The following is a 23,279-nucleotide window of genomic DNA, read 5'->3' as shown; positions in this document are numbered from 1 at the left end:
CCCCCAAATGCTCCATTTAAAACAAATACCCTTGTGCCACCAGGGACAGCTTGCTGCTTGCTGTCCCTTGGGGTAGCTGAGCTCAGCTGTGAGCCGCCAGATCCCAGGTGGCAGCTGCCTGAGGGATTGCGGTTGGAGGAAGGGCAGGCATCTCTGCTATCCCTTCCGGGCCTTGGCTAAGGGCTGGGTGGCGCAATGAGGGAGAGCACTTGGGGGGGTGGGGTGCAGATGAGAAAAGAAAGCCTCCCCCCCTTGAAGGGTGTGTGGGGGACACACATGAGGAGAACACGATGCAGGAGGACATGGTTAGGGAAATCGGGAGGGGAGGTCTAGGATTCAGATGATGAGAGAGGGAGGGGAGAGACCCACCTAAGATAGAGGACTCCCCAAACTGCCTTCATGTCTGGCGGAGGACTAGCACCGGCTCACAGCTATCTAACCTCAGGTTTTCTCCTGGGTGAACGTTCCAGGGCCTCTGGCCTGCCCCAAAACCTCGGCACTCAGTGACACAACAGTTTTGGCTTCTTCAGAGTCTGTGGCCAGAGCACTCTCAGCTGGGAGCATTTCCAAACCCTGGCAAGACAGATGGCAGAGTTGCCCCCGAAGTTGCTGGAGGAAAAGACAGACCATTAGGTCTCCTCACTTTCTGTCAGAAGAGGAGTACAGGTAAGCAGGGTCCTTGTTGTGGGCTGGGACGTTTTGGGGGTACAGAGGACTGGCTCCCCATTCGGGGGGCGGGGAGGCATGCTGGCTGACTCAGAGACCTTTACACATTGTGGTATTTAAACTAGTCCTGTTTAAAATAACCTCAAAGTCACCAGACACCGTGCAGAGTCCTCTGGCACCTGACGGGCTAGTGCCACCTTATTCTGCAAAATGTCCATGCACAGCTATTGTAATGGCCGGCAATCTCCAAACAGACTCATGTAGCCAGTCGCTTAGCGAGAAGGGAGGCTACCTGGAGGCTGGGAGGCAAAGGCAGGCTGAGATGCCAGCCTCTGCTATGATGCCAAAGCATTCCTGACCCACCATCAGAGATGGAGCTAGTTCCTCTCAGCCAGTGAGGCAGTAGGTGAAGGGTGGCATACATTAGGTAGTCAGGTCGGAGGTAGGCAGCATCAGCATGTTGTTAGCAATACATGTGAGCAGGGAGAGGGAGGTCTGTAGCATGGGGAAGGTGGGCACAGACGGAGGCAGCTGGCCAACTGTGTGTGTACCATATGCAGCGATGGGATGGCTACAGATACGACAAGCAGGGTGGCAGGACTCATGCTGGGGAGTGGGCAAAGAGAGGAACTGGGCCTGTTTGGGCCCAGATCATCAACAAGATTGAGGTGCTTGATTTCAGTGGGCGTTTGCCACTTTTGCGGCTCTGGGCCTTGGTTCCTATCACTTCAGAAATCTAACGAGTGAGTCTATCCTGACGGTTCCTGGGGTTAATCTTAGAGCTGGAGCTGAGGCACAGAGTTTGGAGGCAGAGCTGAATTTCCCCAGAGTTCAGGGGGCATTCAGAGCCAGAGTTCTGTTTCATACCCACGTACAGCTCAATATCCAATATCTCAGAGCAGAAGCAGTTGTATTCTGCCAGCCTCAGGGTCATGACAAAAACCAAGCAGCATCTGAAGGAGAAGCAGCCTAAGCCAATCCAATGGGGAGCTCAAAGTTTGACACTAGCTATAATTTAGCCCAGAACTAGTAATAATGTATGAAATGAGTTTACATAGTGTGCACCCATTAACAGGCCTGATAAAATCATTATTAAATGCCATATTGACAGTGGTCCCTGAGCTAAGAGCTTCTGCTGCTGGATGTAGGTACGTGTCACAATATATCAAGTGGTCGTTAAATTGTAAGGGTAGCCGGAAACACCGAGGTGTGGAAACATGTCGTGCCTCTGGTCATATACTGCTATATCTATCCTCTTCTCCTAGACAGATCCATAACAGAGTGAAATGGCAGAAAAATCAATGAGAGAAGAATGGAACTGCCCAAAAGCTACCTAAGGCCCATAACCCTCCCTTTCTGGCAGATGCACCAAACAGACTGGCTCATATGGATCTGTGTGCAGTAACAGTGACATCTAGAGGGCACACTAGGTTGTACAGAAGTAGGTGTTTTAATTCCCAAGAAATATCCCTGCCATCCAGTCCTAGGAAGTAGGTGACTGCGGCGACTGGCTGTCATATATATACCCACCTTGGACTTGCATCTTACATGCAGTTTCATACAACAACATTTCTTAAGGGAACTAAGTGGCAACGAAGCAGCAGACCCAAACAAAAACAAAACAAAAAACCAGCTTTCAGTGAAGCTATTCCTGCTCCCTCTCACGGAGTACTCTTGGTGTAATATATTAGCACAGGCGTTAGCATCAGAATGCAACTTTGAAACTAGACTCAAATGGATTGGTCTGTGTTTGTAAGTGATGTAACAGGTTGGGTAAGTTATACAACAGTAACTGGGTATCAGTTTCCTGCCAAAGGGGCAGGTAGGGTTGCAGCAAAGAACAGGAAGGTGACAAGAACAAACAGGTGTCCCCTCCACTTACTATTGTTTATACTTGCCTGTTACCTGCTTTTCCTGCTAAGACCCCTTGGCAGGTCAGTTATGCCCACTGTCCAACATTCCCCTTGCCAGCCTCTGAATGTGGCCCTCTAAATTTATGAAGCTAGAGGCAAGAAAGAAAAATCTGGAGTGATGTGTGCCCCTGTAATTAGGGTCATAATGCAGAGCTGCAGCACCTTTGTTCCTCTCTAACAATGAGCTGGCTGGATGTTTGTCCTGGTGGGGGAAATGGAAATAAGAGTGTCTTGTGCCAGCCAACTGCTGATGCCAAAAACACACACTCGTGAAATCTGACCATGCTGGGTATGGCTGAGTTTTGGTTTAACACCCAGGATTCCTAGCATCCAGCTTGGTTAACAAAAAAAAAAAAAAAATCTGTCTCTCTCACTCTCTCTCACTAGGTGCCAGATCACTAGGCCATGCAAGAGCCATCAAGTAGGTCAAACCATTCTGTGGCTGCTTCACTAAAACGTGTTTCTGGGTCAGAGCGTGGGAAAAGACGGAAATCAGGTTAGTTCTCTAACATGGCTGAAAAGAGATCCATGATGTGCCCTGTTGGAATGGTCTACAACCAAAACTCGCCCGCCCTCTGTCCCGGGGTTTCCCCGCGAAAGCAATCAGAAGGAAGGGTAGCTTTACGTGACAATTCCTGTCTATGCAACAGTGGGGAGCCACCGCATCCCCTGTTACTGCAAAGTACTTCCCTGTTACCAAATGGAGTTACAAGAGCTGGTTTTATTTTGCTTTGTTAAAGGTCATTATCAGTGTTAGAGTTATAGGCATCTCTCAGCCCAGCTCTTTGGGGCAGGGGCTGCCTTTTGGTTCTGGTTCTGGGTGGTTAGCACAATGAGGGCCTGGTCCATCACTGAGGCTCCTGGGCACTATTGCAATACAAAGAGTAACGTTAGCATTGGTCACTCCAAAAGAACACAGGACTTAGAGTCGGGGAAGCAGGGCCCTCTAAAGAGTCCCAAGTTGAGCACCCAAAAATGAGGCCTCCAAACTCGTGTCTGAAAACTTAGGCCATAGCTATTAAATATGGGTTAGGAACTTCAGCCTCGTCACCTTTTCAGGACAACTAATCATCGCTAGTTAGCATGGCAGAGCTGGACAAATGCCATTTGCCAACATATGTCCAGGTGTCCTAATGTTGAGGCCTCCAAAATCACTAATTACTTTTGAAAATGGAAGCTTTTAGCCATAACACACAGGAAACAAGGGCCCTGAGAACAGTGCAGCCCTGGCCCCAAGGGTCCAGTCTGATTAACTCACACTTCCAGGGGCTACGTTCCATCCCGCCCTGAACCCCTACCTCCCCACCCTGCTCTGCAACTAAAAACCAGCGGCTGGCCCGTGCCAGATGACTCGGGCTGAGGCCAAGAGGCCATTTAATTGTTCCACCTTGGGATGGAGCCTGGGCTCTGAGGCCCTGAGAGGCGCAAGGTGTAGCCTGAACATCTACACTGCTATTAAACAGCCCTTTAGCCTGACCACCAGGAGCCTGAGTCAGCTGGCGCAGGCCAGCCCGGGATGTCTAACTGCAGTGTAGACAGAGTGTGATGAGCTCATCCTCAGAGCTCCCTTAGGGTCACACAGGGCTGAATTCTGTGTAATCGAGTGCAGTGGGCATCCAGGCCGGTGCCAGCTAAACGTGGTTAGACAAAGCTGGCAGCTACACAGAGGCCAGAGCTGATTTACAGCAGATGGTAAATGAATAACTCCATCTACCGCATACTGGGGTGCGCAAAGGCCTGAGCTGTCATTAAATGCCCCCATAGTTTAACATGATGCCCAAACTAGGGAGTTCGCACTATGACCAAAGAGCGACAGCCTAGTGAGTAGCACTTAGCACAATTCCACTAAGGCTTTCAAAGCACTTGTGAACATTGCTCGTTATGAGTCATTAATTGGCAGTGAAGCCTCCCAGCCCTCCTGTTAAGTATATCCGTGGAGAAAGGTGGAGCCTCCCAACACATGCCATGATGAATTGCATGTCACAGTTTTGCTACCCAGGTGTTCTGTGTAGGAGGCAGAGAGAACTCAACCAACCCTCTTTACGGTGGAAGGGGAGAGGGAGGTTGTTAAAGCTGGAAGAAAGTAGGGTAGCTCACGCAGTTTGCTTTCAGCAGCAAGACTCTAAGGCAGAGCATCAGCACAGAGCCAGTCCCAGACTGTCAACGATGTGCTGGTGCCATCTCCCTTGCACCTCACCTCCATGTGCTCTTCTGTTTCAGCCTTTCCTCCATTTGTTTTTGGTCTTTTTAAAACGGTTCTATAGCAGAAATTGTTTACACCACCGTGCCCAGTTCCTGTTTTCACTGCACATTGACGCAAGGAAAGATATTGCCGAGCAGTGAAGGCTGTAGCCTGCACTCACCAGCCCACTTCCCCATCCCTACCCCCTCACCGACTATTCCTGACTTATTACTGACAGGAGTGGGGCTCCTTGCTTGTACCAGTCTCCAGCCAGGCCTGGCACTGTCAGATTAATCTTTTCTCTCTCATCCTGCGAGTGAAGGAGTTCTCATGTCAGTTCAGTTCTATGTTTTTGCTGGGAGACTCTGTGGGTACTTGGTGAATCTATGATTGTACGATATCCCAGGTACCATGGAACTGAAACCCGAGGTGCTCAGATACTATAGATACAAGAATCTATATAGAATAGACCTAGAACAGAGATTCTGACGGGCAAACATTTTTTACCCAGGTTGTTTAAAGCTCTGGCTTTGCTTGGTTCTTTTAACACCTGTTCATGCCTCTAACACCTGACAAACTTAAGCTCTGTTAGTTTAAGATTCAGCATCCGATTCATTCAGTTACAGGCCAGGAAAAGTCCCCGCTCCAGCGCTCTGCTCTTTCAAGGAGCCCTCCAGCAAAACCAGGCATGATGAAACTTTATATTCCTGATAGTTTGACGGTAAAACAATTTGGGAAAAAAGAGGAGGAAGGAACAAGCTTTCTGTACATGATAAGGACATGCAAGAGGCACAATCCCAACTTCCCCCCTTGCAGATGAAAACTGTGTGACAAAGGAAAATGCAAGAGCTGGGGGAAAAGGGCCAGAGTGATCTTCCATGTAACCTGACTGTAGTCAAAGCAGCTGCCGAATATGTTTGAAAGTTACACTTAGTTACTCGTACCTTTGTAAAAAAAATAAAGGTCCTGGGACATTGCAGATCAAGAAAGAAAACACTCAAAGCAAGAAGTAAGACAGATGGGGAAGTGTTGTAAACAGTGGAAAAACTGTGATGTCAGAAAAGGAAATAAAAGACAGGCAGAATGATAATTCCAGGAAAGACTTATTAAGCTAGTTTATTCTTGTGATGTTGAGGGAACAGGTTCTGAAGCCAGCTGAAATTGCATGTTACGTGACAAAGAACAGGGGTTAGAGAGAAACAGCAGCTAATGCATTTGGCCAAGGGCAGCGTAAGCCCAACGAAATCCCAGCAGTTCAAATGGCACGAGTCTGATGTGCTTTCTAAAGCAGACATTTGATCTTGGGGGCCAAGGCTATCCCTGATTCAACTCTTGGCCCTTTGTTTCCTGAATCAGTCTCTAGTTAAAAGACTTCAGGAAATGGCTGGACAATACCATGATATATACGCCCTAGGATTTATTGCAACACATACACTGTTAATCTCATAGGCGACATGTCCAAGTATTGAGTAATAGTGAGTATGCCCTAAATGGACTCTCTTGTCTGAGTCCTCTTGGCCCCCTCTCAGTCGCTCTCTGCCCAGGGAGGAAACCTTGTGGCAGGAACGGGTTGTGGCATTTAAACATGGGTAAGCCAGACTCAGTCTGTTCTCCTGTGGAAGGTAAAGAGCCGCTTCCAAGCACGAGTCATGGAACAAGTTTTATAGCAGAGCGTGCTGAGGGCCATTGAACCAAACTGTAAACTCTGTATAGAATGGAAACTACTCCAAGCTAGGGCGTGCAGCAGCACCTATGCTCCCAAATGCCTTTACTTAGGCCCATTTAGTGGTGGCCGCTTTGTGACGGGCAGCTGTCTTGGTGGGTCACAGCTTCGTGAGCTGATAACAACCAATCTAGCCTGTGAAAGGTGTTTTGGGTTAGGACTTGGATGTTAACGTCGCGGGAATAAGGCCTAGGGAGCCAGTGGAGTTTGCAGCGAGCTGGTGCAAAACATTCATGTTGGTACAATATGTGGGCTGCAGGGTGCAGCTCCCCTCGCAGCTTCTGAGTGGCAATCACCTTCCAAGAGCAGAATGCAACAGCCTGACCTGGCAGTGCTGATTAAATTAAGGATCACAGAGGCATAGGCCCCCAGCCAGCTAAGGATGGAGAAAATATCCGTCCCCAATGAAGCAATCGGCACATCCAGGACTAGTGAGAAGGCCAGCAGTCCCCAAGGATCTGTAGTATCTCGATGATTGGTGGTTGGATTTCCCCCAACTGAGGTGAGATTATTGTGACAGCAAGTTTGTCAGTTTCCCCCCTCTTCTTAGCATTGCCCTTTCCAGCTTTCTTTGATTACTTCTGAGTCAGCTGCTCTTAATTTCTTCCAGGTACTAGGAGATGTACCTACTGGTAGAAGCTGCATCACTGGAGACGCAGACGCTGAAGGATAGGTTGGTAGCCTGCCATTAGCTTTGGAATCTCATAATCATGAGGGTTCACATTGAGAAGCAGGAGCATGTGTTCAGCCTAATGCTCTGTGATCCCTTTGACATGGTGATAACACATTTGCCGTTGTTACATTTGCCACTCGGGTGAACCGAGTGGAAGCCCACAGCTTTCATTACAAACAAGCAGGGCATCAGACATGCTCTGGGCAGTTGGCTTTCTTTAGACCAGAAAAGCTTCATTTGTGTGTTCTGGGTGTTAAGCAAACACACCCTAGTGAGAAGAACTGTTGAGTGGAAAAAGGGATCAATTAAACTTGTAAACGTCACCAGCAGTGCAGTTTTAGCGTGGAATCTGTAGATAATTTTACAACTGAAGCGCACTTGTTTGACTTGACATGGAGCAGAGAGGAGCCTGGCAAACTTAAACAGCTCCATGACTAAAAACAAGTGTCGTGTTCCTGCCGTGTTTTTTGTTTCAGGCTCTAGTACAGCATAATACCCAGGCACATGAGAAACAAGTGATGTTAGAGGCTCTTGCTGGTCTTGGCATTAGAAATTGTTGCAGTTTATGTGCCCAATACTGGTGGTGACTCTAGCACTGTGCCTTTTGCCAGCCGAGGAAGATTGGGGCTTATAAATCCAGAGTTAGCCCTTGCTGTGTTGTGGTAAAGTGAAATGTCTCTGCTAATTTACTGTGTGATGGATTTTCAGGGGTGGGGTGTCTCCTGGGGCTTTTGTCGTTAAGAAAGAGAGTAACTTCAGCCCCAGGTATCATAGTCACAGTTATAGATATTCCTGGTTCTCTTTCCATCCCCATTCTGCTCCTTCACGGAGTTACTCAGTGACTGTTCTTAGCTCAGTTCCCTCTTTTTTTTCCTATACACACTTTCCCCCAGGCAACCTCATCTGGTTACAGTTACCAATACTCCCTCTATATGTTGGACTCACAGAGCTACTTCCCTCCCCCTTCAGGCAATCTTGTATTCTCCAGCTGCCTTCCCAGCATCTCTTCCCGGATATCACGCCACCAACTCAAGCAGAGCACAGTGAAAAACACTCTTCATTTTTCCTCTTGGACTCTCCTATCATCAGCCCTTTTCTTCACTGTTGCCAACTTCACCATCCTCCCTCAAACTCTATTAATCCTCCCTTCTGTATTGTTCCTGTTGCCAGGTATTCTTCGGCAGCATCTTTAGAACTCATTCGTTCATTTCCATTCCCATTGCTCAAACGCGTGCCCGGCTCCTAATCGTCTCTTGCCTCAACTATCAGCGCTTCCTCGTGTCTCCATCTCACCTTCTCCCATCCATCCACAAAGCACCCACAAAAATCATCTGCATTGCCCACGTCCAGATCGTCCTCTTCAAGTCCTTTGCCCGGCCTTTCGTATCGGTGTCACGGTCCTGAGCCTCCCTTCCACAGTCCCTTTTTGCTCCAACTCTCCTATTTCACCCGCCCAACCTTAAAAACCTCACTTTGTTTTCCCACTCTAGCCTCAGTACCTTCCTCTGTGTGGCCACTTCCTGCCTGACATGTTTCCACTCTCACCACCCAGGTCCTAGCTAAAGACACATTTTCTCCATGAAACCTAAACAGCCGCATCTTCCCCTGAAACAAACACACAAAGACTATTAAAAGATGTCTCCTCCTAACCAGGGTAACTCACATGATCTTATCATAACCCTTCCCCCTCTCTGGTGTCTTTTCTCCAGTCATCTTACTACCTCTAACTCCGTAGGCTCTTCAAAGCAGGGCCTGTCTTTTTAGCTTGTTTGTTATTTATCATACACATTTGTAGAGCTTTCTGAAATAAAATACAGACACATGGTATATAAGGAGCATTGTCTCTGAATGACTTTTTTAAAATTAGGCTTCAACAGCTCTTTAGAGTCAACAGTGATCCTTTTTGTTCTTTTACTATGAATTGTGTCATGGCTGTAAGCTTGCCACAGCTGCCACTTTTACTTTATCAGCCCTGGAATTTTTTTAACCTAACACGGCTGTTGTTTTAGTCATCATATTCCTCTTGTGTGCCACTGCATGGACAGAGAGGTGTGTCTCATCTCCTTTCCATGCCTAAATCTGCCCCTTCCCAAAAAGTTACATGAAAGTCAGGTGATGCACAGAGCAATACGTAAAGTGAGGAATATTTGAGGATTATTTAGGAATTGTGATGAGATTTAGTCCTCAATTAAGCCTAGCTTATAGTCAACATGCTAAAGGGATATTTTCCTCTCTACAGGTAGAGGATTAATGTGGGGAAGTCCCATTAACCATACGAGGCGTTAGTCACCTATATACTTCCAGTTCCTCAAGGGAGAACCAAATCCTGCAGAAAATTCTCCAGATAATCTGGAGGTTGCAGAGTTCTGATTTTTCCACTAGGGAGAGCTGCCTACAATTGAGTGCAACCCAAGGAGTTTCCTGGCTCAGCACAGAACTCTGGACTGAAAAATAAATAAAGGCGGCAGGAGAGAAAACCCAGGAGATATTTGCTTCTGCTGTTCAGCTGGTCTGTGGTTTGGAAAGGGAAGTAAAACAACCATTAGTTAGGCTAGCTCTGGCTCTACTTGTCCATCCTCCTCACCGGGAATGTTTGACAAGTCAATACCGTCCATCAGCAGCCATGTGGCTTTTCGCTCATGCAGTAGGGGCTCATGCACTTGGTTCCCAAGGTCCCAGGTTTGATCCTGTCCAATGATGACCGCGATCCGTCAGTGTTACAAGAACACTAGTGCAGCTTCTGCATCACAGGGACCCAAACCCATAGAGCTGGTTACAAATGCTAACAAGGCATGAATAACTTTCCATTGCAGGATCAACGCACTCACTCCTAGTAGGTATCCAACCCCATCTCATTTTCTCCTCCTGCTGTGGTGCCCTACAGGCTGAGAGCTCAAGTCTAGGGAGACATACATGCTGCTTCCATTAAAGTCAATGGGATATTCACAGGGGTGAAAGTAATTTAAGGGAGTTACTGGTAGGCAAGGCCGGGGTCCTGAGCAAGGGTGGGGCTCGACCAGAAGGGGCAAGGCCTCTGGCAGAAAGCGTGGGGCCTTTAAATCCCCAGGCCCTTTAAATTGCCACCAGAGTCCTGGGGCTCCCTGCCACTGCTGCTATCCTGGGGCTCTAGTGGCAATTTAAAGGGCCAGGGGCTACGGAAGCCCAGGGCCCTTTTAAATTGCTGGACTGGGGAAGCTGTCCCCTGCCGGGACAGATGGCTGTGTACTGGCTCTTGCCAGTTCGCTTTACAGGCTTACTTTCACCTCTGGATACTCATGTAAGGGGGTGTCTGAACTATTGGAGTCAGTGGCAGTCTTGCCTTAATGAAAACTGAGGGTTTTCTTGCTGCTTTGTTACAGTAAACAGTTCTTCACTCACACAGCATGTTACACCATATCTCCTTGGCCTGATTTTTGGATCAGTTTCTGGGTGGAGTTTAAGGTGTTGACTTGGCCTAAATAGTTTCAGACCTGCCTAAATGAGAAGCCAGACTGCCACAGGTGTGCTCAGAGGTGCTCAAGGGAGAGGGCCAGTTTCAGTTGCTGAGTTGTCAGCTGGGTGACTCCCTTCCTAAGCACCTTGACTTGCGAGAGCCCCGCTTCGTTGGCCTCAAGGTGATTTGGCTGAGAGAGGTGGCTGATGCTGTTTGATTTCTCATGTATGTTGTGCAGCTCTATGGCTATACTCAGAGATGATAGTGCAGCCTGGTAGAAAGGTTTGGGTCCCAACAGGGAAGTGTTACATAAAACTGGTCTGCATCTCAAGCATGGGCAGTGGGTATCAAAGGCAGGGGGAGGCTGTGCCTCCCCAAACAGCCAGGTGTGGCCACGCCCATGCTCTGCCCCCAGGCCCTCTCTGCAGCTCCCCAGTGTGGTGGCCCCTCCTGGCGCTCTGGGCTGTGGGGGCACTAGCCTGGAACAGGGGCTAGTGGCTGCAGGGCTGGGGGCTAGGTCCCCCCCCCAGCCGGTGGGTCACGCACTGCCCATGATCTCAAGTAACACCACTGAAGTTTAGAGATCGGCGTCTGTCCCTGCATCAGCATGATTTTGGGATAGCTGCAGTATATAGCAAAGCCACGAGCAAGAGCTGCCGGGCACAGGCCATGCTAACCAAGTTTTCTGCCTTTGCTGACCTTCCTACTGCTACTTAAAGGTTGCTCTCACCTAATCACCTGTCATTTGGGTATAGCGGTGCTCCTGGGCCTGTCCTTGCAGCCATTTCTGGGTGTATTTCACCTGCTTTTGTTTCTTAGACACTGGAAATTCTAGCGATGGGATAGAGAAGAGATCCTGGTTTACACAAAGCAAACACAACACCCCTCCCCTCCCAGTGCAATGAGACAAATAGTGCAATCATTGGCCAATCAGTCCCTGGTATTTTGCTGCTCTTTTGCATTGGATTTAAATGTCTGTAGGAGGATGCAACTAAAAAATCCCCCAAGGGGTTAATTTATTGAACGAAACTGTATAAAATACCACCCCCCCACTGTCCAATTCCCCTCCCCTCAAGGGCTAGGCCTAGGGTTAGACACAGATTTTATTTCTCCTTCTGTCCCTCCCTGTTTCCTCTCCTCACCCTGATATTGGTAGGGTGCTCAGTCATGGTTGTTGAGCTTAGCCAGTCCTATCATTAAAAATGTTAGGGACTCGATAGTTCCACTGTGTTGCAGATGGTTGGATACCAACCATTAGCTACTTTCTTCCAGGGGCTCAATCCTGGTTATTTCTAGCGCACTGTCACCCTGGGAGCTAGGCACCAGGCAGATCTGGCTAAGGCAATGATGTCAAAGTCTTGCATGTACTCCGAGGGGCTCCTACCAACATGCTGCCTCTGAGTTCTGCTTCCAGAGCTGATGCAGCACTGGAGGCAACTCGAAGTCGCTTTCCATGTCCCTACATCAACCATTCGGAACCCTGCTTGGCCAAATCTTGCTGATGATGAGAAAGAGGATAAGAGCTCCCTCTCTTGGGGAATGCTGCAGTGTATGCAGAATATGGGCCCTTCCCCTGCTCCCTGGATCAATGAGCACAGTGCTCCCATGGGGCCGATAGCAGTGGGGCCAAAACGCTCCCTGCGTACAACTGCTCGGCCCACCAGGCCAACAGCAAGGCAGCAAAGAGGCAGGGGAGCCCTAGGCAGGACCCGATGCCTCAGGGCAAAGAAAAGAGGGGTGGGACATGGAGATGGAGTCAGTATTTTTTCCCAGCAGCAGGAATGGAGCTAGGCTGGCGTATAGCCCTCATGGTGGGCTGATTTGATGGAAAGAGGCTGCTTTGGGAGACGGGTTGGGCAAGACAATTTTGCAAAAGCACAGCTGGTCACAGAACGTATCCTGCGAGTCAGCCTCCCTTTTGCCTTGCTGCTCCTGGTGTCTCAGCACCCAGGAGAATGCAGGGGAGGAGGTGATGTTGTCACACATTTTCCAATATGTGTCCTGTTACTCACCACGGCTACTAACTCCTCATCTCACTGGTTACTCAGCTAGTGTGGGAAGGGGGGTTATTGCTAGACTCGGCTTTCCCATCAGGAGTGTCTGCATTTGAGAAGCACAGTGAAGCTGAATGCACACAGGAGTGGCTGTGGAGACAGGTCAGTGCAACAGCTTTGTTTTTGTTTGTTTGTTTGAATTTCCTGCCTCAATTTGCTGGTCAAATTGTTGAAAAGGGGTTTTTTTTGGTTGTTGGGTTTTTGTTTTGGTTTTTTTGCGGGGGGGGGGAGCAGGTTAAACAGGTTCAAAAGCCACCAGCAGCAAACAGGGGGTGCGTGAAGGGGACAACAGAGTGTGGGGGAGGGCTACTGTCCCATGGCCTCAGCCCTCTCCACCACCCCCACAGCTAGACACGGCTATTGCTTTGCTGTGATTCCTTTTGCACGCTTCAGCTCGGGGGTGGTGAAACATAAGCCACAACCAGGGGACAGTCACTTCCTCATGTAAGACAAATTCCCCAAGGCAGGGCCATGTGACCTTTCTGAATGCACACCAGGAAGAGAGTGGAGAGTGTGCTCCATGCACACAAAAGCTTCCTGGGCACAGGCAGGATTGAGAGCAGAGTCATTTGCTGCACGGGGCTGCGTGTGGCTGGAGGGGAGGTGCAGCCAGCGTTGCTCTCACACAACTCTGTTTCTGTGCTAACTTGCAGACTTTAGCGACTTTCAGTTTTAAGATCAGAACTTTTGGACCTGCTGGCTCCAGCACAGCTCCCTGTGCCTCTTCCCTCCCCACCCACCCACCTTGCCAGTAGCCATCATGGTTGGAGGGATGGCGGCGAGGACCTGGATTGAGCCCGTGGTGGCCGGCGCCCAGGTAGCCAGCTCCTTTTACGACACAGGGCTGCTGCTCGTGGTGAAGAACTACTACAACCGGACCAACTCAACCGCCCCGGTGCACTTGCTTGAGGATCGGCAGCAGAAAGCTGTCTCTGACTTCTACATCATCTACAACTTGGTCCTGGGCCTCAGCCCCTTGTTGACGGCCTACGGCCTGGCAAAGCTTGGCGACAAGAAGAACAGGAAGATCACCATTTGCTTACCTCTCCTCGGCTATCTGGTCTCCAGGTCCCTCCTGCTCCTCTTAATCCTGCTGGAGTGGCCTATTGAGGTGATGTACGGAGCTGCGGCCTTGAATGGTCTGACAGGAGGTTTCACCACCTACTGGGCTGGCGTCATGGCTCTGGGGTCTCTGGGCTCCTCTGAACGCAGGAGGTCTCTGCGGCTGATTGTTATTGAGCTGACCTACGGGATGGCGGGCTTCTTGGGAAGCATAGTGTCTGGGCACATCTTCGTCCATTCCCACATAAGTTATCGACAGGGAACCGTGCTAGTGGCCTGCAGCACTGGCTGTTATGCCTTCTGCTTCCTCTACAGCTTCTTCGTTCTGAAAGTCCCGACGCCTGAAGGCACCTGCCCAGCTTCCACAGCTCACAGCAAACTCAAGGACATAGATCGACCTGACAACCAGCTGGCCGAGAATGAAAGAACTGCAGGGAGTTCAGGCTCCTGTGAGGATGAGGGGCACAGCCCCCTGGCACCATCAAAACTCATCATTGCAATGCTCTTCACTGGGGCCGTCTTGTATGACCTAGCAGTTGTGGGAGCTATGGATGTGCTCCCGCTGTTTTTGCTTAAGAAACCTTTGAGCTGGGGCCCCGTGGAGATTGGCTACGGCAATGCTGCTGGCTATATGATCTTCATTACCAGTTTCCTGGGGGTCTTTGTGTTCTCCAAGTATTTAAGGGACACGACTATGATCATCATTGGGATACTGTCCTTCAGCGTCGGCATTCTCATCATGGCCTTTGTGCGACGGACATTCCTGTTCTACGTGGGTGAGTCGAACTGTGACATGATTGGTCACAGCCACTGCCAGTGAGAATTACTGATCCCCATGTACCCTAGGTGGCAGGCAGGCTGAGAGAAGGGAGATGCTTAAGTGACATGCTTCAGCAGTAGTGTAAGGCTCTGTGCTGGTCACTTCAATGAAAACCTCAGAGTAGGAAACACTGTGAGAGAGACACTTTCCAAAGAGGCTCTTCTAGCCCCAGTAAATTATTCACCCACACAGAATTCTCATATTACATCAGGGTTTAAAGATTAAAAGGTCAGCATGGTGACAGTGTAAGAAGGAATCTCCTCCTTCTGTGTCCTCCCTCATGCATATCTCATCCTTGCAATCTCATTACAGGGTTGTCCCTACTTCTCCTGGGTGGGGGTGGGGGTGGGGGTGGGGGTGGGGGCAGCAGAAAGGCCATCAAGAGCAGACCCGTGACTCCTCACTCTGCTCCTCCTGAGATGGCAGCAAGGGGCCTGCTACCTCAGCAGCAACTTTGAGCTAAGGTGCAAAACTCTGATCAGCTCTGAATTTTACCTAAATTTGTGGACCCTTAGCTCTGAGGTGTTGGTCAGCCCTATCTTTACCCCATCTTTGCTGAAGAGTATTAAACTTCATGTCACATGTTGGCTTCAAGGAGGGATTTGGGTGTTCTACCTATCAGGGGGAGGGGGGTTTATAAAATCATTTGTTTTAAAGACTTAGTGCTGATAATTTTTCATTAGATCATATCCCAGATCTAAACTGCTGAAAAGCAGCTTTGCATAGGAGAAAAAAACCTTTTCAGCTATTAATACTGGTCAAACAACTTAGTGTCCTAACTATGGGTAATATTGCTCCTTGTAAGGAAAGGCCTGTGGATGAGAAGGAAGAAAGTCTTGGTTACCTTGGCAAAGATGAAATGGAGGCATCCTAGGGCCTTGAACTGATTGGACAAAGTTTTGTTGTTGTTTAACAATAAGGAACAGCTATGGTAGGTGGGAAGCCTAATTGTCAACTAGAGCTAGTGTAGCAGTTTAAAAGATTAGCATTACATACTCAAAATCCTGAACTTTAAGTAAGACAGACCCTGTCTACACTACAGCCTATGCCGGCAAAATGGATGGTGCTCGGGGGTGTGAATAATTCCCCCGTCCCTCCCCCCGAGTGACATAAGCATTCATGTGCACAGCGCTATTTTGGCAGAAGAGCTTCTCCTGCTGACATAGCTTGTCGCTCATAGAGGTGTAGTTTTTATGCCGATGGCAGAGCTCTCTCCCATCAGCCCAGAGCATCTTCACTACACACACACTGCAGAGGTACAGCTGTACTGTCAGAGGTGTGACGCTGCACGTATAGACATGGCCAAATTGGACAAGGTGGGTGGGGAATTATCTTCTAGTGCACCAATTTCTGTTGGTGAGAGAGACAGCTGTCGAGCCAGATAGAGCTCTTCTTCAGGTCTGGGAAAGGCACTCCCAGCACAAATGCCAGATGGAACAGATTGTTTAGCGTAAGTCATTCGCACATATTGTAAGGGACCATTCCATGTAGAGTATCCCATTAACACTGCTGCAGTCACTGGACAAAAAGAGGGGGTTAGTGGGTCACAGGCATAAATGGACAAGGGTTAGACAGGGATAGACCAAGGCAGCCTCTTGACCCTCTCAGGGTAGAGAGGGAGGGTCTGGCTGAGTTTGGCGGTAGGAAGCAGTTGCTGCAGCATAAACTCTATATCCTTTAGTGACAGTGAGCAGCTGCAAGATTAAAGTTTGGTAAACATAGCGAGAGAGAGAGGGGGACCTCTACCATTCAGCTTAAGATCATCGTGCTGAAAGACCCTGACAGGGACACAGTACTAAGGAAGAGCAAAACAAAAACAAACCAAACAGAAGGTCTGTGTGATGCTATTGTACCCTGTATCAATGGAAGCTGAAGGTCTACTGAAAATTATTCTTTCTGGAGACAAGGTGCAATAGTAAAGAAACACAAGGGGAATGGACTTTCTAAACAGCTTTGCTCATTCAACATAGACATGTTGAGGGAACAAGGTTTCAGGGGAATGGGGTAGGAAAAAGGGTACTTGGTTAAATAGCTTCCATCACCAACCTCTAATTCTGCATGGTTTGTAAGATGTTATTTAAATACTTGTATTGCAGTAGCACCTGGGAGCCCCAGTCACATGGAGCGGGACCCTGTTGTGCTAGGTGCTGTACACAAACAGAACAAAAAGACAAGCCGTGCCCCACAGAGGTTACAGTCTAAGGCCCAACCAACAGCAGAATTATCGCTTTCCTAGATAATACAATCATCCTATAAAACATCCTGCCTGTGCATGAAGCTAGGACCCTAAGGGCATGAGCTCCAGAGGGCATGAGCTCTTTGCTGACTGGTAGACTCCCCTCCACTCATGCGGGCCAGCCACTGGAATGGGACAATGACCTCCCTGAACACAAGGATGATTTTTTAATATTGTGGAGGAACTGAAACCAAGTAAAGCTGCTACGACCAAAAGAACCATATTGCCCACAACACACACTGAATCCTACAGTCAACAGCTGTTGCCTGTGATTTGCTCAACACCTCCTCACCCCTGATCTGCAATTTATGGTCTCACCATAAGGGGCAGTAGGCTGCTGTTTTGACAACAGGTACTGATGAACGCTACCCATTTATTTGTGTTACAGCTCGGGCCATAATGCTGTTTGCTCTCATCCCTTTACCAACCATCAGATCTCTGTTATCCAAACATGTACAAGGATCATCCTATGGTGAGTAAGATTTGTGGGTGGGCGGGGAAGGAGGTTCAGGAAATGGGACAGAAACCGGGTGGAAGAACAGGTTAAGTATCAAGTGCTGCCTTCTGCTTAATAAAACCATAACAATTAGAACTGGGGAAACCCATTTGGAGTGTTAGGATGAGCTGGTCACCGTTCCCCCTCAGTTTATCCAGTCCTTGTCCCTACCCCAGCTCTTTCAGCACGTTGTGGGACATTACTCGATGGTCAAATTGCAGTAGGAGAAGGAACTACTGAAGGCAGTTATGCCACAGCTCAGCTTCATGCCCCTACCGGCTGGACAGAAAGGAAGCAAGGTTGGAACAAACCACCAATACCTCTCTACCTGCCCTGCCTTCCCATTCAAACACTGATGATTCCAGAGTTATCAGAGCTACTTAGCACAGGGATGTTTAGATATGTTGGCCCTGATCCCTAGGCCTGTTGTCCCAGCCATTGGCAACAAGCCACTAGTATAGCTGTGGTAGTGCAAACACCTAGACCGTCTCCACTGGCAAAAGGGAGGAGAGGCTTTTTGAACAGATACTTTAATCAAACCTCCCCCCAGCTGTGTAGAAACAACTGAATACCTTTGAGCTGGTTGCACTGTGAGATCTTAAAGGTGCAGAACTGTGCCCAAACAGGCCTAAAGAGGGGGTTCCACTCTAGCTAACTCACCTTTTTTTCCCCATGTACACAGAGCCGCAAGGGTAGACTAGTTTGCAACGGCGGGGTTGCTTCTCCTTTTGGAAGTTTTGCCTGTCTACACTAGAAGGGTGTAGCCACATCAGCACACTAGTGGCTGGCAACCAATGGCTGAAATTGGAGCTGGGTAGACCAGGCCCTAATCACAGCCCTGGACAAGTCTAAGTGGTCATAATAGGCTCAGGTTCCCTTTACAACGGGCTAATTAATAGATAGGATTGGGATATTCTAGACACGGATGGTAGAGGCAGTACGGTGATGAAACCAGCATTATAAGCAGATGTTAGATGCTAACCATTCACCATTTATTAAAACATCAAGCATTTATAAACCATTTGTAAATGGATCCTTAAACTGTGGCCAGCTACAATTCTTCTTTGCTCTCTGAAGGATGGAGATTAGAGTTATCAGTCTTTGTGCTCCACCATAGTCAGCAGAAGCACAAGCTAGAACAATGGCATCTAATAGTGCTTCATAGCTGGGACCCTGTTTGGTGTTGCAGAATTTAAGTTTTCCCTTTAAAATAGTTAGATTTCTCACAGTCCTCAAGATAAAAGCTTCCACATGTGAAATGTTCTCTTACAGAATCTACAGCCAAGCCACGATGAAACCGTAGCTCTACGGCCAATATAACTTGTACCTATTCATCATAATATGCTATTGCCTCTGAAACCTAGTGATGAGGCTTAAAATATCACCACTTAACTGACACTGCAGAAAGTCAGCTGGGATGAGTTTTAATAGCACATCACCACTTCTTCCCCAGCCCCCAAGCAGCCTTCTGATCATAATCACGTTAATCCTTTCCTAGGAAAGCGTCACCTTTTGGCACTGTGACAGCATGTTTCAGAAGTTTGACCTGCATAATAATGCTTTAATCCAAGGGTCCTCTGACTTTTGTAGTGGTGGCCCTTTTCACATACCAAGCCTCTGAGTGCAACCCCCCTTAAATATATTTTTTAAAGTGTTTTTAATGTACACTACACCACCATTATAAATGTTGGAGGCAAAGCGGGGTTTGGGGTAGAGGCTGACAGCTTGTAACCCCCCCCCCATATAATCTTGTGACCCTCTGAGGGGTCCTGACCCCATATGAGAACCCCTGCTTTAACCAGTTACCTGTTTTTTTCCCCCTACCTTTTCTTCTCCTGTTTGACCCTGCAGAAAGGTTGTGGGTAGTTAGAGAGATCCAAATCACTACATTCAGATCTTATCCTAAGGGCCATGGGCATATGCAGCTATGGGATCAAGTAGCTGCCTAAGAAAAGTCCTAGCAGCTAAATTCAACCGAAATGAAACTGTTCCAAGAGCATGTGGTGCTGAGATTTTGCTTCAGGGCCTGTCTCCAGTTATAAAGATGAATTTGCTTTTCATGAGAACGGATGACGGGGGCATTAGTAAAGAAGAAAGCTCCAACACCCACACAAATCGCAACTACTTAAATGAGTTTTTGTTGATTCCTTAACAGAGGTGGTCCACAACTACTGGGGAGGAGCTGAGGCACCTTCTTCAGACCTGGCACAAGGATGGTCTTGTCTACCAGTTCCATGTTATCCAAAATGACATTTATTATGTGTCAAAGGGCCCGGCTCTAGACATGGATGTGGCTTTCTGTCCATGTTAACTCCACCTAGAGTGGTTTTCCTTTTCTTTGAGGCTCTGGCTAAGAGTAACTATTTATCTGCTTGTTTACAGGTAAGGTGTTTGTCTTGCTGCAGCTGTCTTTAGTGATCACCGGGGTAGCGACATCCACAGCCTACAACAAGATCTATCAAAACATACTGGACTGGTTCAGCGGGTTCTGTTTCATTTTGTCTTGTGTTGCTGGCTGCTTAAGTATCATCCCCATCAGGTAAGGAGGGGGAAGGATCTTGGTTAAGGGATATTTTTTTCCCCCCTTTAAGTGACTTGCAAGAGGAGAGAAGGGGAAAAATCAGATTACATATCTTAAAAACAAAGGCACCCTGGGCCAACTTGTTCCTTTAAAAAAAAGGCATTGGAGCATTCCTGGATAGAGTTTAAACTAGCATCATGTGCAACAGAATGAAAACAGAGGGAGGATGGATTTCTAGTCAGCCAGTTTTATACTTTAACACACTTAGAACCTGTCACTCACTTGGTGGAGAAATGGTATCTTTACCCGAAGGAGTGCGAGTGTTAACATACGCTGATATCCTCCGCAAGTCCCAGCAAGAGCAGATTTGATATTACAAAAGATAACAGGTGGACAGGAAAAAAAAAAACCACAAACATTCTGGCCGCCTTTACATATCAAAGCAGCAAAAAGCCACCAGTTAAAAGAAATATGAGTCCAACACACCACAGGGAAGACTAGGGCCACACTACAGCATAAGTCAACATAAGCTCTGATGCTCAGGAGTGTGAATTAGCCATGTCCAGAGTGACATAACTTATGCCATCTTAAGCACAGTGTGGACAGCACTAGGGCTGCAAGAGAGATTCTAGTGCTGGTCACAGGGGCTGGCGTAATTAAGCCGACAGGAGAGCTCTCCACAATCGGCTTAGAGCGGCTATGTTACAGAGATTACAGGGTGCAGTTGTAAGCTCTCTAGTGCAGCCATAGCCTAGACTTCAACAGACCTAGCAGAGGAAACAGGACCCTGACATTCCTTTCCAAGCTGCATGACATGCAACAGCAATACATAGGCTCAAAGAGGAAATCATTGTTTTTTCCACAGCCAGGTACAGTACCCACCTCTGGAAGAACAGAGCTGAGTCACATCTCAATGAGCAACTTAAAGCCATTTTTACTATAGAGACCACCATGCTGAGACAGGTTTCAGAGTAGTAGCCGTGTTAGTTTGTATCCGCAAGAAGAACAGGAATCTTTGTGGCACCTTAGAGACTAACAAATTTATTTCAGCATAAGCTTTCGTGGGCTACAGCCCACTTTTTCGGATGCATAGAATGGAACACACAGACAGGAAATATGCTGAGACATTTTCCCCGCAGTTTGTAATTACGCAGTGCTAATGGTAGAGGCATTTAGAAAAAAAAGAAAATAAATGCTTCTTAAATGGAAGCCAATTTAAATGTTTGTATGGGCAAAACATGTGACATTTCCTCTGGCTACCTGCCCTTCATGCTGACTGAGGGGGAACAGGAATAGCCACCTAATCATTCTGTGCCCTCTCACTCAGCCCAGCAACCCTATAGTACAGGTGACAGCGTAGTTACAACATGCAAGAAGTTACAATGTATTTAACACCACAGCAGCACTGCATGTGGTTCCATAACTGGAAAAGGGTGTTAGTTCTCAACACAAGGCCGCTCCCAGACAAAAAGCCCTGGCTTTACTCATCTACATCTTTCACAGTACCTAGCAGTCTGGTCTCAGGTGAGGTCACTTCCCAGGCCACCCTCTAGCATGCAACTCCTGGGGCATTGTGTCAAATAGTGGCATCTCTACAACTAAACGCCCATGAGTTAATTAATAGCAATAAAAGTGGAAACTGCAGTTCTGGCCCCTAGTGAGAATCCTTACAAAAGGATGCTCCTGTAACTCTTATGGCCCATTGAATCCTATGGGCTTAGCTGGTGGCTGCTGCTACTACCACCACCTGTGAGTACTGGGTCTTTATCAGGAGAGGCAACCTTCACACCTATCCCTTCTCCTGTGTGTGCCAGTTACTGAGCTGGGACTTTTCCCTGTGCACAATTACCAGTTACCAACTAGTTTTAAGCAAGCACCACTGCTCAAAGCGGTTCCAGGCGATTACACATACTGAACCACATATGGCTCCTCCCTGTAGCAGTTTCTGTGACCTAGTGCATGGCTAGCACGCAGAAAAGTGACTGTACGAATACTTGTGAGAAACCAGGCAGACCGGTTAGCAATCTGAAACCAACTTCCCTTTATGCCAAATTCCTACTAGAATAGTGATACCAGAACCCATCAAAGCTTCTGACTTTTGAGCTGATGTTCACATTCTCATCCACATTTTATTTTCTGCAGCATTGTGGCCTACAAGCAACGCTTGACGTCAGGCTCCCTTGAAATCCTAGCAGAGTGATGGTCTGTCATTGCAAGTTTTAGCTCTGGGCGTTAGGCTAGAGCACCTTACTGTACTAGGCAGCTCAAGACAACAGCTGATGGAAGACAGCTCTTCACGCCCACCACACTAGTTTTAGTCACTATGGATTTAGGCTGAAATTAAACATGTTAGCTTAGGTGACAGCAGACAGGTATCCATGCCACAGACTGCTCTCCTGGGTAGCCCATAGGCTGAAGCCAATGAGCATGCCATCTCCCTCACCCGAGGGAAGAGGAGCTTGTGTTGCTGCATCTGCAGCACAGAAGTGGTAGACGATCTTTGCTGGACTTAGTCCAGCAGTACTTGATTTCAAATTTATGCCAGTGGAGGGGATGACACCATCCTGGCTGCTAGTCCCAAAAACCTTTAGTGCGGTGGTAATATTTGGAGCCAGAGCTCTGCCAGGCCATAGAGATAACCACCTCCATTCAGCAGCAGCACTGCCTGGAGGAATTTACGGACAGGCAAGAGGGAAGGAGAATTGCTGCCACGTCAGTCCTGGAAGGGAGGATTAGGTTTGTCAGAATAGGTACAGTTTACATAAGCCTAAAAATTTCCCTTACCTACCCTCCAATTTAATCTGCAAGGGGAGGGTAAGGCATAGAAAGAGAAGAGGGATATAAAATGGGGCAAACTCCTTTATAGAAGGAAACCCCTTTTCAGAGTGATGCTGACCTGAAGGGAAGATACAGAGCTCAATCCTTTGTTTTGTCACTCTAGAGATGATTGCAAGCCCTTCAGGGCCTGAACTGTCTTATTCTGTGGTTGTAGAACAGCCTAACTCCTTCTCTCTCCTCTCCACCTCCCCCACCACTGTAAACCTATTGATCATCTTGAGAAACCACAACATGTTTTATAAGCTGGATTATAGACCATCAGGGACTGTTGTACAGGACCAGTACAGGCACAGCTTCTGCACCTGCAATTAAATAGGAGCAGAGCTCATGCAGGATACTCTTTCAGAGCATACTGTAGATGCAAAATTGAAGTTGTTACTTCATCAGCAGCCACTATTAACAGTGTTAAACTATTTCTGAAAGGCATGAGGACCCAGAAATCCCAATATGTAGAATTTAGCAATTAAACTGACTTCCTCCATGTAAAAATAGTAAGTTGTAAATCAATGCATCAATAAAGAATTACTGAACAGGTGTATGTGCTAAATGCTTTGACACAGTGCTGTTGGAGACAGCATCTGCAGGACATAGATAAACAGGATTCAGAAATTCTCTGCCAAACACCAGGCCCACCAAACCAACATATCCATGCAGTTGTGTGT

General features: G+C 47.9%; 1 protein-coding gene across 1 annotated transcript; it reads left to right on the top strand.

Annotated features, from left to right (window-relative positions):
* Nucleotides 1-13,156: 13,156 nt before the first annotated feature.
* SLC46A2 (solute carrier family 46 member 2) lies at nt 13,157-23,147 on the top strand. The gene is made up of 4 exons (XM_050943136.1): nt 13,157-14,482; nt 17,151-17,234; nt 19,641-19,797; nt 21,922-23,147. Exons 1-4 carry the CDS (start codon nt 13,405-13,407, stop codon nt 21,977-21,979), a joined length of 1,377 nt encoding a protein of 458 aa, XP_050799093.1. The 5' UTR covers nt 13,157-13,404; the 3' UTR covers nt 21,980-23,147.
* The last annotated feature ends 132 nt before the right edge of the window (nt 23,148-23,279 follow it).

This window comes from Gopherus flavomarginatus, chromosome 3 (genome assembly GCF_025201925.1).
Source record: "Gopherus flavomarginatus isolate rGopFla2 chromosome 3, rGopFla2.mat.asm, whole genome shotgun sequence".
Classification (NCBI taxonomy): domain Eukaryota; kingdom Metazoa; phylum Chordata; order Testudines; family Testudinidae; genus Gopherus; species Gopherus flavomarginatus.
The sequence above is the reverse complement of the archived record's forward strand: the minus strand, read 5'-3'. Positions and strand labels throughout refer to the sequence as shown.